This window comes from Neophocaena asiaeorientalis, unplaced genomic scaffold (assembly GCF_003031525.2).
Source record: "Neophocaena asiaeorientalis asiaeorientalis breed wild unplaced genomic scaffold, Neophocaena_asiaeorientalis_V1.1 scaffold129, whole genome shotgun sequence".
NCBI classification, from domain to species: domain Eukaryota; kingdom Metazoa; phylum Chordata; class Mammalia; order Artiodactyla; family Phocoenidae; genus Neophocaena; species Neophocaena asiaeorientalis.
The window spans coordinates 6,925,207-6,937,793 of record NW_020172446.1 but is presented as its reverse complement, the minus strand read 5'-3'; the positions used below and the strand labels follow the sequence as shown (position 1 = coordinate 6,937,793).

Sequence of the window (12,587 nt, the reverse complement as noted above, 5' to 3'; positions counted from 1 at the left end):
CCGACCCCTTAGTATGTTAAAAGGACTCAGCCACACTGGAAAAATGTTAGAGGCAGAAGAAGAGACCAGGATGGAGCTGAGGGCTCTATAGCAGAGAATAGTCCAATGCAGAACTGGTTAGAGATCTTTTATTCTATCACTGATTAGGTAGTTTGGGGTCTTGTGGATCCGAATATGATTTGGGTAACAAGAGAATGTAGGTTTTATTCCTTGTTTCCCCAACTCAGGTGTAGGTAGCTCCAACACAGTTAAGTTCTTAGTTTTGCCAGTTGCTGAAAAAATATTGTAAACTTAGTAGAATTTCTGTTTCTGCAGAAATTTCCTTCCTTGTCCACCAGTATTAACATATCAATGTGTAATTCTTGCTAGACTTTTTTTTTTTTAATGTTTGTTTATTTTTTGGCTGCATCGGGTCTTAGTTGTGGCATGTGGGGTCTCGTTGCGGCGTGTGGGCTCTTTGTTGCAGTGCGCGCGGGCTTCTCTCTAGTTGTGGCACGCAGGCTCATTCGTTGTGGCGCGCAGGCCTAGTTGCCCCGTGGCACGTGGAATCTTAGTTCCCTGACCAGAGATCGAACCCGTGTCCCCTGCACTGGCAGGTGGATACCTAACCACAGGACCACCAGGGAAGTCCCTCTTGCTTGACTTTTAATGACAATTCCTTTTCCTTTCCTTCCCCTTTATTCTCCTACCTCTTCCTCCCCAACACTCTCTCCAACATCACAGAAAACATGAAGGAGCCCAGGCAGCGCAAAGATAACAGGCGCCCAGATCTTGAAATCTATAAGCCTGGTCTTTCCCGACTAAGGAACAGACCTAAAATCAAGGAACCCTCTGGAGGTCACGAATTTAAGGATGAAATTGTTAATGACAGAGATTCTTCTGCTGTTGGAAGTGGTACACAGCTCATTAAAGATGTCTGCAAAGACAGCCCACAGCAAAATGGTCCTGTAGACCCAGAAAATACCCAGGCACAGGAGTCTTTTCCTAGGACTGTTGGACAAGAGGATCGAAGTCTAAGAATTATCAAGAGAACAAAGAAACCTGACATGCAGATCTATCAGCCTGGAAGGCGTTTGCAGACTGTTACCAAAGAATCGACCAGCAGGGTGGATGAGGAAGAAATCGTCAACCAGGTAGAACAACTGAGAGTAGAGGAAGATGCATGTAGGGGAAATGTGAAAGAGGAGGTTGTGAACAAGCCAGACAAAGAGGAGGCAGAAAAGAGCCTAAGTGGTGACAGAATAAGGGCTGCAAAGGGGGAAAAAGGAAAGAGGGTTGAAAAAGGGGAGGGCGTGAAGAAGGTGAATGATGACCCAGCTCAGGGGAAGCCAGGTTCTGTGAAGCGCTACTCCCGCTCAGACAAACGAAGGAACCGCTACCGCACTTGCAGTACCAGCTCAGCGGGTAGCAACAACAGCGCCGAGGGGACTGGCCTGACTGATAATGGAAGTCGCCGCCGCCGCCAAGATCGGACCAAGGAGAGGCCACGACTGAAGAAACAAGTATCTATGTCCTCAACTGACTCCCTGGATGAGGACAGAATTGATGAGTCTGATGGGCCACAGAGGAGCTCAGAAAGGAAGAAACATTTAGAAAGAAGCTGGTCTGGCTGTGGGGAGGGAGAGCAGAAAAGCAATGGTAAAGAAAATCGAGGCACTCTTCGCGTTACTTTCGATGCAGAAACCATGAACAAAGATTCCCCCATGGTGAGGTCAGCCAGGGAGGATTCGGATAGGTTAAAGTCAGACAAAGGCTCGAGCAATGTGGGCAAAGGCTCTGAGAAGCAGGAGTCCAAAAACCTGAGACAAGAACTTCGGGGTCGTGGCCGTGGCATTCTGATTCTGCCTGCCCATACCACCCTGTCTGTCAGTTCAGCCGGTTCTCCAGAGTCTACGCCTTTGGGACCTCGGCTTTTATTTGGATCTGGTAGTAAGGGATCTCGGAGTTGGGGCCGAGGAGGCACCACTCGACGATTGTGGGACCCAAACAATCCTGATCAGAAACCTGCTCTGAAGAGCCAGACACCGCAGCTACATTTCTTGGACACTGATGATGAAGTCAGCCCTACCTCTTGGGGTGACTCACGCCAGGCCCAAGCATCTTACTATAAGTTTCAAAACTCAGACAACCCTTATTATTACCCCCGGACACCAGGCCCTACCTCCCAGTATCCTTACACAGGCTATAGCCCTCTGCAGTACCCGGTGGGCCCTACAAATGGTGTGTACCCAGCGCCTTACTACCCAGGCTACCCAGCCCCATCAGGACAGTATGTCTGTAGCCCCCTCCCTGCCAGCACCATGAGTCCTGAGGAGATGGAGCAACACATGAGGAACATGCAGCAACAGGAACTACATCGGCTTCTCCGGGTGGCTGACAACCAAGAACTGCAGCTCAGCAACCTGCTCTCCAGGGACCGCATCAGTCCTGAGGGCCTGGAGAAGATGGCTCAGCTCAGGTATGGTGGGTTCCATCCTGGCTAGAGGGGAATGGGGGTAAGCTGGAGGTGTGCAGGCCCCCATGGCTGAGGAAGGTAGAAACCTTTTAGGTAAGCTGCCGGGTGTTATCTCCCTTTCACGTTGATTTTTGTAAGGGAAGGGGAGTTGGAAAAAACAACAGAAAATTTTGTCTCTAGTCCTAGAAATGATTATGTTTCCCACTTTTTCTTTAAGAAGAAAAAAATCTTTTAAGAGAACATGGAATCTGGATATGGAAAAGGAAAGACTTTCTAAAGTGCCAAGAAATGAACAACATGTAACTTGTGGTGAAGATTTTACTTTGGCTGTTAAATTTAGGTGGAGGCATATGGGGAAGAACTACTTTCTTAGACATAACTGTCTTTAGAATGACATTCTGCTGTGCAGAATGGAAACTAGAGTGAGTACTATACCTGGTGGCATTTTGGATTTCCTGCCAAGGAAGGTGTTTGATTTGTAGGAACCTCAGATCTTGAGTCTAGCCTTTCCTGTGGTGTATTTGGAGCTAGAAGTTGCATGTATTTTATTCCAGAGCTGAACTGCTGCAGCTATATGAGCGCTGTATTCTGTTAGATATCGAGTTCTCTGATAATCAGAACGTGGATCAGATCCTGTGGAAGAGTGCTTTCTATCAGGTGATTGAGAAGTTCAGGCAGCTTCTCAAGGATCCGAATGTTGAGAACCCAGAACAGATTCGGAACAGACTTTTGGAGCTGTTGGATGAGGTAAACCATCATCTTTATGTCCTCAGAATAAAGACTTCAACATCCTTTAGTGGTGATGGGTTTTTACTACCCAAAATACTATGTTTTATAACAACATTGACAACAAACTGTATGCTCTTTTCTTGGGCTTAGGCCTACCCTATGTCTGTTACTTCCTTGACACCATAACTTACTGACAATTGGAGTTAGTTTTGAGTTTGGAAGCTTTCTGAATGTCTTAGCTGGAGTGTGTGTGTGTGTGTGTGTGTGTGTGTGTGTGTGTGTGTGTGTGTGTGTGTGTGTGTTTTCATATCTTTAAAACCACGGAAAGGCTTATGCTATCAATTTGTCTTGTGCTTAGTTGGTGGCCACTAAATACTGTATATGCCTCCTTTTACATCAGATGGCTGAGCATTAACAAAACTGTGAAAGGGTCACTTGCCCCACTTTCTGGGTAGATTGGATCAGAACAGGCTGATTCGGCTGATTCTTATTTTTTCTCTTTATAGGGTAGTGACTTCTTTGATAGTTTGCTTCAGAAGCTGCAGGTTACTTACAAGTTCAAACTGGAGGACTACATGGACGGTCTTGCCATTCGCAGCAAGCCATTACGAAAGACAGTAAGCCAGCTTCTTTATCTTAAATTTATTCACTCACTCAGTAAGCATTTATCTGGTGTTAGTTATGTGCTAGGCACTATGCTAGGTGTTGAGTATACAAGAATGAAAAATACAGCCCTCTGGGGGAACAGACCAAGTAAACCAACAACTATAACGTAATGTCATGAGTACTACGGCAGTGGCATATATAGAGTGTTGAAGGGGCATGGAAGGAATTGAATCTGCTTTAGACTGGTGGGAGTCAAGGCAGGTTTCTTAGAGACTGTCAAGTTGAGTTTTGAAACATGACTAGGAGTGGAAGGGGCAGTTTTGATACAGGGCACAGTGAGAGACTCATACCTTGCTGGGAAAGTATAAGAGGTCAGCATGCTGTTGTCTGTGATGTGGATTGGGCTGTTGGAGGAGGTAAAGCTGATGAAGTAGGAAGGGATGGATCATAATCTCTTACATGCCACGCTGAAGAGTTTGGATTTTTTCCTGAAAGCAGTGAGAAGCTATTGATCGATTTTCAACAAATGGATAGCATAGATTTGTTCTTGGAACCAGTCAGTCTGGCAAATGGATGAGTTTGGGCAAGAGTAGAAGTAGGAGGGTCAGGTGTGGGCCTGAACTGAGGTAGAGGTGGTGGAGGTGGAGAAGAGGAGACAGATTGGAAAGATATAAGGGAGTAGAATTGAATTGCTGGCTGGTTGGGTGTGAATGATGAGATTGGAGGCATGAGGAGACCAGATCATCTCCCATTTTGTGCCCTAGGAGAGAGGCTGGGAAGGAAGAGATTAGTTTTGGATCAGCTTAGGTGGAGGAGCTTGAAAATGAACAAATGAATGTTATGGTGTGTCTGGAGCTCAGGAGAAAGAGCTGGGCTGGTGATAGAGATTCAGAAGTCATCAATGTGTAGGTGATAGTTGAAGCAGAAGTTGGAAACTAGGAAAGCTAGCCAGAGAGCAGGGGGTCAGGTTTTTAAGGTGGTGGTGGGTAAAATTGTCAAGTGCTGTAAAATCCTCAAATGTTAAGATTACTAAAAACTGTCCATTGGATTGGATGACCTTATCATGAGTTATATTAGTTGGAGAGGATGGAGACCAGATTGTGGTGAGTGAGAAGTGGGGCAGCAGATATAATGAGAGGGTAACTTAGACTGTTCTTTTAAGAAGGCTGTGAAGGCAAGAAGGGAAGATAGTAGTCAAAAGACATAGTGTCGGGCTTCCCTGGTGGCACAGTGGTTCAGAGTCCGCCTGCTGATGCAGGGGACGCGGGTTCGTGCCCCGGTCTGGGAGGATCCCGCGTGCCGCGGAGCGGCTGGGCCCGTGGGCCATGGCTGCTGAGCCTGCGCGTCCGGAGCCTGTGCTCCGCAACGGAAGAGGCCACAACAGTGAGAGGCCCACGTACCGAAAAAATAAAAAAAGACATAGTGTCAAGAGAAGTTTGTTTCTAAGCTTGGAAGAGACTTTAACGTAATTATATGTTGAGAGGAAAGGGCCAGGGGAGAGAAAATAAAAAAAGACATAGTGTCAAGAGAAGTTTGTTTCTAAGCTTGGAGAGACTTTAGCGTAATTATATGTTGAGAGGAAAGGGCCAGGGGAGAGGAAGAGGTAGATTCATTAGAGAAAGGAGTGTGATTTATGGAGCAGAGGCTTCCTCTTGCCTTTCTGCTCCTTCTGATGAATTGCCATGCACAGGTTCTATTACTAGTCAGCAAGTATCTATTGAGTCCCTCCTCCATGCCAGGTGCCATTCTAGGCACACCTAGTTGAGTGTGGAACGAGAAAGCCATGTTCCTAGCTCTCAGAGTTTAGAGTTTGATTAGGGATGAGTACAGGTGTTGCATTGGTAATTGTAGATGCATTGACTTCCGTAGAGGATGTTGGGGGGTGTGGTGTGAAGGGGCTTGGAGGATCACAGAGGCCTGAGGAAGTCACAGTTAAGCTGAGGCTGAAGACCGGAGACCTTGGCCAGGTGAAAGGTGTATTCTCGGCAATAGGAACGGTACATGTGAAGGTCCTGCAGTGGGAAAAGCACCATGTGATAGGGGAACTGAGAAAAGCCTAGTCTGAGGCACAGAGAGTGAGAGGGGAAGGGGTGCTGGAGAGGTGAGCAGCAGAGGCTGGACCATCTAGTACTTTATTCTGAGGATAGTGGAGAGCCTTTGGCCGAATTTGTTTTTTTTTTCTTCCCCCCGTTGAGGTAGCAAAGTGGCTGTAGAGTGGAAACATAGCAGTTTCCTTGGTGCTTTACCGGTTAAATACCAAGGATTCTTGGTGTTCATTCATAGGGAGAATGTGTGGAGTAGTCAGAACTCTGAAGGTGTATGACATGTAGTGATGTATAACTTTGCTGAGGCATACTTTTGAGATATGTGTTAGGAGGCTGATGTGCAGTAGCTACTCACTTAGCTAGTAAATGAGCCTTCCTGTGGGGTCAGTGTCTACTACTTTATTCAGTGACATGGTAATTTCTTGTCTGTGGGTGGAGTGGTATTATATCTTATGAAGTGATGTTCCTTAGGAAGGTTTTTTTGGTTGGGTATGTGTCTTGGGATTGTTAAGGGTTTACTCTTTTGTTTTCTCATTGAGTGACAGATGCCAAGCCCATCAGTGAGGAAACATATGTAGTATTACTCAGTCCTGGCACGTTGCAGGTGTTTGCTAAAGGGTAACTTATTGTTTTAGGGAATTATTACTGTCTTGCAAAGGGGATGCAATGCAGTAACACAATACAGTTGTATTAACAGTTTGAAGAGAGAAAGATGATGGCAGGAAAAGAACAGAGTAAACAATTATTTTAATATTTGTATATCACTTTTTTTTTTTTTTGGCCGCACTGCGTGGCTTGTGGGATCTTAGTTCCCCAACCAGGGAACAAACCCAGGCCCACAGCAGTGAAAGCATCGAGTTCTAACCACTGGAGCTCCAGGGAATTCCCTGTATGTCACTTTATAATTTGTATTTTTACACTTATTCCCTACAGTTTCCCTATGAAATAGATATTTTTATATTCCGATGAAGAAACTGAGTCCCAAAGACTTAGCTGAGATCACACAGCTACTACAAAGAGAGTCAGAATGTTTTCTTCCACTTGACTGGGACTCGAAATAAGAATGACCTCCTTTCCCTTTTGCACTCTTTCTCGGTAAATTTTGCATCACATTGTTGGCTTTTTTTTCTAGTCAAGGTTAGACTGAAAACTTTTTGCTTTGTTGAGGACGACTGGTGCCTTATTATGAATGCTGCTCTGTTATTTTGACCCCATCCCTGTCCTTTGGGGTTGAAGTTAGAGTTTCTTGGGTATATGCTACTGACTGATCGTTTTTCCTGAAGGTAAAATATGCCTTGATCAGTGCCCAGCGATGTATGATTTGCCAAGGAGATATTGCCAGGTATCGGGAGCAAGCCAATGACACGACAAACTACGGGAAAGCACGCAGGTACTGTTGCCTCTTGTTCATGACTCCTCTTCCCTGTGTGGCTTTAATCCAAGCCCTATTAAGAGCAATGGGCCACCTGAGCTGCCTCCTATATATATGTCCTACAGGTGACCCTATTTGCCTCATGCTTTACCACTCCAAGGTTACAGCTTAATTAGTAAGGGCTATCAGGTAATGAATTGGGAAAATGTTGATAGAGAACTTTTTTTTTTTTACTGTTTTTCTGTTACAGCTGGTACCTGAAAGCCCAGCACATTGCTCCCAAGAATGGGCGCCCCTATAACCAGTTGGCCCTGCTGGCAGTGTATACGGTAAGAAATCTTGGATGGGGAAGTTATTTTGCAGGCAGTGTGTTAGAAATATGAATTTTGATAGCATCAGCTCCTGGAGCTAGATTTCATCTGAACACTATAACCCAAAGCATATCCCCTTCTGCCTCCCATCCCCAAACTCCTTTTGTTACTGTTACTTTCAGAGGTAAGTTGTCAGGATCCCTCACTTCAGTTAAATCCACTTTTACTGCACTTAAGTTCCTAGGGGAATGCTTATTCTCCAGCCAAACATCACTCTTTGTTTTTGACCAAGGTTTCTGCTCTGAATCTTGTATTGTTTCCCTTCCCTAGGTTGAACTAGGTTACTCATTTCTGGAAGGAAAATAAGGCTCCCTTTATCTCTCCCCTTTAAAGTCCTCAACTAGTCTGAAGTACATCCTTCCTTCCTTTTCTCAGATCATCCCCTCATTCATCTTAGCTTTTCACCTGAGGAGTCTCCTTAGCAGAAGCACAGTAAGTGCCTCTTTAGATCTTACCAAACTCCTCTAAATGTGCCTCTAAAGGTGAGCCTTGGGAGCTGACAGAGCTCCTAGTGAGGAAGCTGACTTCAAGGGAGACGGGGAGGGGCCACTGGTAAGTACCAAAGGTTTAAGAAGCAGCTAACGTGCTCATTAGCAGGGAGAGTTTTCTTAATGCTGTAAAATTCATTGCCCAAATAAACAGTGCTTGAATTGATATTTTTATTCTACAAAGATTCAAAAATATTCCTAATACTTATTTATGGATGGAAATTGTTGATTAAGTAATGTGGTTTACAGATACACTTCGTGCAGAATCTATTGAATCTTTCTGTCTCTCTGCTTTTTACCTCTGTCCTGTTCTCTTTGTGATATGCGTTGAGATTTTTTTTTCACCCCTCTTTGTGGCTTTATTTTTCTCTCCCCTTTATTCTTATCCATCTTCTGTTTTCCCTTCTCACTCATTTCTTGTCTCCTTTCCCAGTTTTTCTTCTTTGTAATAATCTAATGAATTGTGTTTTTTTCTTGTTAACTAGAAAATATAATTAAAAAAATTTTCCCCTCAATGGCTTTTAATAAAAGTTGTGGTAAAATTCATGTAACAAAATTAACCATTAATTATGGTCCGTACCTAGGAATGGAATTGCTGGGTCATATGGTAATTCTATGTTTAACTTTCTGGGAAGCTGCCAAACTGCTTTTCATAGTGACTGCACCATTTTACATTTCCACTGGCAGTGTAGGAGAGTTCTAGTTTCTTCATGTTCATGCCAACGTTTGTTACTTTTCATTTTTTTGATTATGACCAACCTAGTGGGTATGAAGTGATACCTCATTGTGGGTGTTTTCTTCTTTAATATTCTTTTTCTTTTTTGGTCAGTTTTAGGTTTATAGAAAGTTGAGCAGAAAGTGCAGAGAGTTCCCATATACTTCCTCAGCTCTCAGTTTTCCCTATTATGAACATCTTGCATTAGTGTAGTACATTTGTTACATTTGATGAGCCAGTATAGATACGTTATTATATTACTAAAGTCCATAGCTTACACTAAGGTTCACTTTTACTGTTGCACACTCTGAGTTTGAACAAATGTATAATAACATGTATCCACCATTATATTATCACGCAGAATATTTTCACTGCTCTAAAAATATCCTGTGCTCCAACCTCCACCTCTTTATCCTTCTTCCTTCCCCCAAACCTTTGGCAATCACTGATGTTTTTACTGTCTCTATAGTGTTGTCTTTTCCAGAATGTCATATAGTTGGAACCATACAGTATGTAGTCTTTTCATATTGGCTTCTTTCACTTAGCATTTAGGGTTATTTTTGTGACTTGATAGCTCTTTTCTTTTTATTGTTGAGTAATATTCCATTGTATGGATGTACCACAGTTTATCTATTGCCCTATTGAAGGACATCTTGGTTGTTTCCGGATTTTGACTGTTATTAATAGAAGTGCTGTAAACGTTCGTGTGCATGTTTTTGTGTGGACATAAGCTTTCGTCTCATTTGGGTAGATACTTAGGAGTGTGATTGCTGGGTTGTGTGGTTAGAGTATATATAGTTTTGGAAGAAACTGTCAAACCGTCTTCCATAGTGGCTGTACCATTTTGCATTCCTACCAGCAGTGGATGAGAGTTCCTATTGCTGTGCACCCTTGTCAGCATTTGGTGTTGTCAGTGTTCTGGATTTTCCTCATTCTAATAGGTGTGCAAAATCCTATTTGTGTTAAACTTCGTTTTAACTTGCAGTTCCCTAAAGACATACAATGTAAAGCATCTTTTAATATGCTAATTTCCCATCTGTGTATTTTTGGTGATGTGTCTGTTTAGATCTTTTGCCCATTTTTAAATTGGGTTGTTTGTTTTCTTATTGAGTCTTAAGAGTTCATTTTATGTTTTGGATACCAGTCCTTTATCAGACATGTATCTTACAAATATTTTCTCTCAGTCTGTGGCTTTCTTTTCATTTTCTTAGTGTTTTTCACAGAGCAGAAGTTTTTAAGGTTAAGGAAATCTAACTTAGCCAACTTTTTCTTTCATGGATTGTGCTTTTGGTGTCGTATCTAAGAAGGCATGACTAAACCCAGGTTACTTAGATTTTCTCCTATGTTATCTTCTAGGAGTTGTAGAGTTTTGCATTTTACATTTAAGTCTACGGTACATTTTGAGTTAATTTTTGTGACAGGTGTAAGGTCTGTGTATAGATTCTTTGTTTTGCATGTGGATGTCCAGTTGTTTTCAACACTATTTGTTGAAAAGACTATCCTTTCTCCATTGAATTGTCTTTGCTCCTTTGTCAAAGATCGACTGACTGTATTTGTGAGGGTCTACTTCTGGGCTCTGTATTCTGTTCCATTGATCTATTTGTCTGTTTTTTGGCCAGTACCACACTGTCTTGATTACGGTAGCTTTATAGCAAATCTTGAAGTCGGGTAGTGTCAGTCTTCCAACTTTTTTCTTTTTTTTTTTCTTTCTTCCAGCTTTTTTCTTTTCCTTCAATATTGTGCAGGCTATCCTGGATGTTTTGTCTTTCCATATAAACTTTAGAATCAGTTTGTTGACATCTACAGATCTAGTGAGTGTGAAGTGGTATGTCATTGTGGTTTTGATTTGCATTTCCCTAATGACTAATGATATTGAACATCTTTTCATATGCTTATTTGGATGTTTGGAAAAATGTCTATTCAAGTCCTTTACCCATCTTTTTAAAAATTAAGAAAATTAAAAAAATTTTTCTTAATTGTAAAATACACATAAAACCAAATTTGCCATCTTACCCATTTTTTAAAATTAAATTAATTAATTAATTTTTGGCTGCGTTGGATCTTCGTTGCTGCATGCGGGCTTTCTCTAGTTGTGGAGAGCAGCTCTACTCTTTGTTGCGGTGTGCGGGCTTCTCATTGCAGTGGCTTCTCTTGTTGCAGAGCATGGGCTCTAGGCACGTGGGCTTCAGTAGTTGTGGCACTCAGGCTCAGTAGTTGTGGCACTCAGGCTCAGTAGTTGTGGCTTGCGGGCTCTACAGTGCAGGCCCAGTAGTTGTGGCGCACGGGCTTAGTTGCTCCACAGCATGTGGGATCCTCCCGGACCAGGGCACGAACCCGTGTCTCCTGCATCGGCAGGCGCACTCTCAACCACTGCGCCACCAGGGAAGCCCCCATCTTACCCATTTTTAAGTGTACTGTTCAGTAGTGTTGAATACATTCACATTGTTGTGCAGTCACTCTCCAGAACTCTATTCATCTTGCGAAACTGAAACTCTCTACCCATTAAAACAACACCTCCCTATTTTTCCCTTCCTGTAGCCATTGGCAACCACCCTTCTTCACCTTTCCACCTCTGTGAATTTGTCTACTCTAGTTACCTAATATAAATAGCATCTAAAAGTATTTGTCTTTTTGTGACTGGCTTATTTCAGTTAGCATTATATCCTTAAGGTTCATCCATGTTACAGCTCATGTCAGTTTCCGCCTTAAGGCTGAATAATATTCAATTGTATGTATCTACCACATTTTGTTTATCTGTTCATCTCTCGATGGACACTTCTACCTTTTGGCCATTGTGAATGATACTACTATGAATATGAGGGTGCAGATACCCCTTCGTGACTCTTCTTTCAATTCTTTTGAATATATACTCGGAAGTGGAATTGCTGGGTCATGTGGTAATTGTATTTTCAGTTTTTGGAAGAACCACCATATTGGCAGCTGCACCATTTTACATTCCCACCAGTAGTGCACAAGGGTTCCAGTTTCTCCACATCCTTCCTAACACACACTATTTTCTGTTGTTGTTGTTGTGTGTGTGTGTGTGTGTGTGTGTGTGTGTGTATTTAAATAGTAGCCAGCCTAACTGCTTCAAAGTTGTATGGCATTGTGGTTTTGACTTGCATTTCCCTAATGAGTACTGATTGTTTAATGTTCTTGTTGGCCATCTGCATATCTTCTTTGGAGAAATGTCTATTCAGATCCTTTGCATATTTTTAAATTGGGTTGTCTTTTTTTGTTGTTGAGATGCAGGAGTTCTTTATATATTCTGACGTTTATCAGATATTTGATTTACAAATATTTTCTCCCATTTTATGGGTTGTCTTTTCACTCTCTTGATAGTGCCCTTTGATGCACAAAAGTTTTTTTTTTTTTTAAAGATTTATGTATTTATTTGGTTATGCTGGGTCTTAGTTGCGGCAGGTGGGCTCCTTAGTTGTGGCAGGCGGGCTCCTTAGTTGTGGCATGCAAACTCTTAGTTGTGGCATGTGGCATCTAGTTCCCTGACCAGGGATCAAACTGGGGTCCCCTGCATTAGGAGCTTGGAGTCTTAACCACTGCGCCATCAGGGAGTTCCCCACAGAAGTTTTTAATTTTGATGAAGTCCAATTCATCTATTTTTTCTTTTGTTGCTTGTGCTTTGATGTCATAGCTAAGAAACTCTTAACCAAATTAAAAGTTAAGATTTATTATTTATTTATTTAGAGGAAAATACAGGGATACATTTTTTATAGTTTTAGTTCTTATATTTAGGTCTTTGATCCATTTTTGGTTAATTTTTGTATATGGTGTGAAGTAAGGGTCCA

The 12,587-nt window shown here is 42.5% G+C and overlaps 1 protein-coding gene across 2 annotated transcripts in view; it reads left to right on the top strand.

The window, feature by feature from the left end:
• Positions 1-12,587, top strand: part of SMG6 (SMG6 nonsense mediated mRNA decay factor) — a 231,035-nt gene that overhangs the window by 2,019 nt on the left and 216,429 nt on the right. For both annotated transcript variants that reach the window (XM_024736579.1, XM_024736572.1), the window contains exons 2-6: positions 724-2,458; positions 3,010-3,202; positions 3,691-3,801; positions 7,119-7,225; positions 7,458-7,536. In XM_024736579.1, coding sequence (XP_024592347.1) covers positions 724-2,458; positions 3,010-3,202; positions 3,691-3,801; positions 7,119-7,225; positions 7,458-7,536 — 2,225 coding nt within the window. The remainder of the gene's footprint in view (positions 1-723; positions 2,459-3,009; positions 3,203-3,690; positions 3,802-7,118; positions 7,226-7,457; positions 7,537-12,587) is intronic.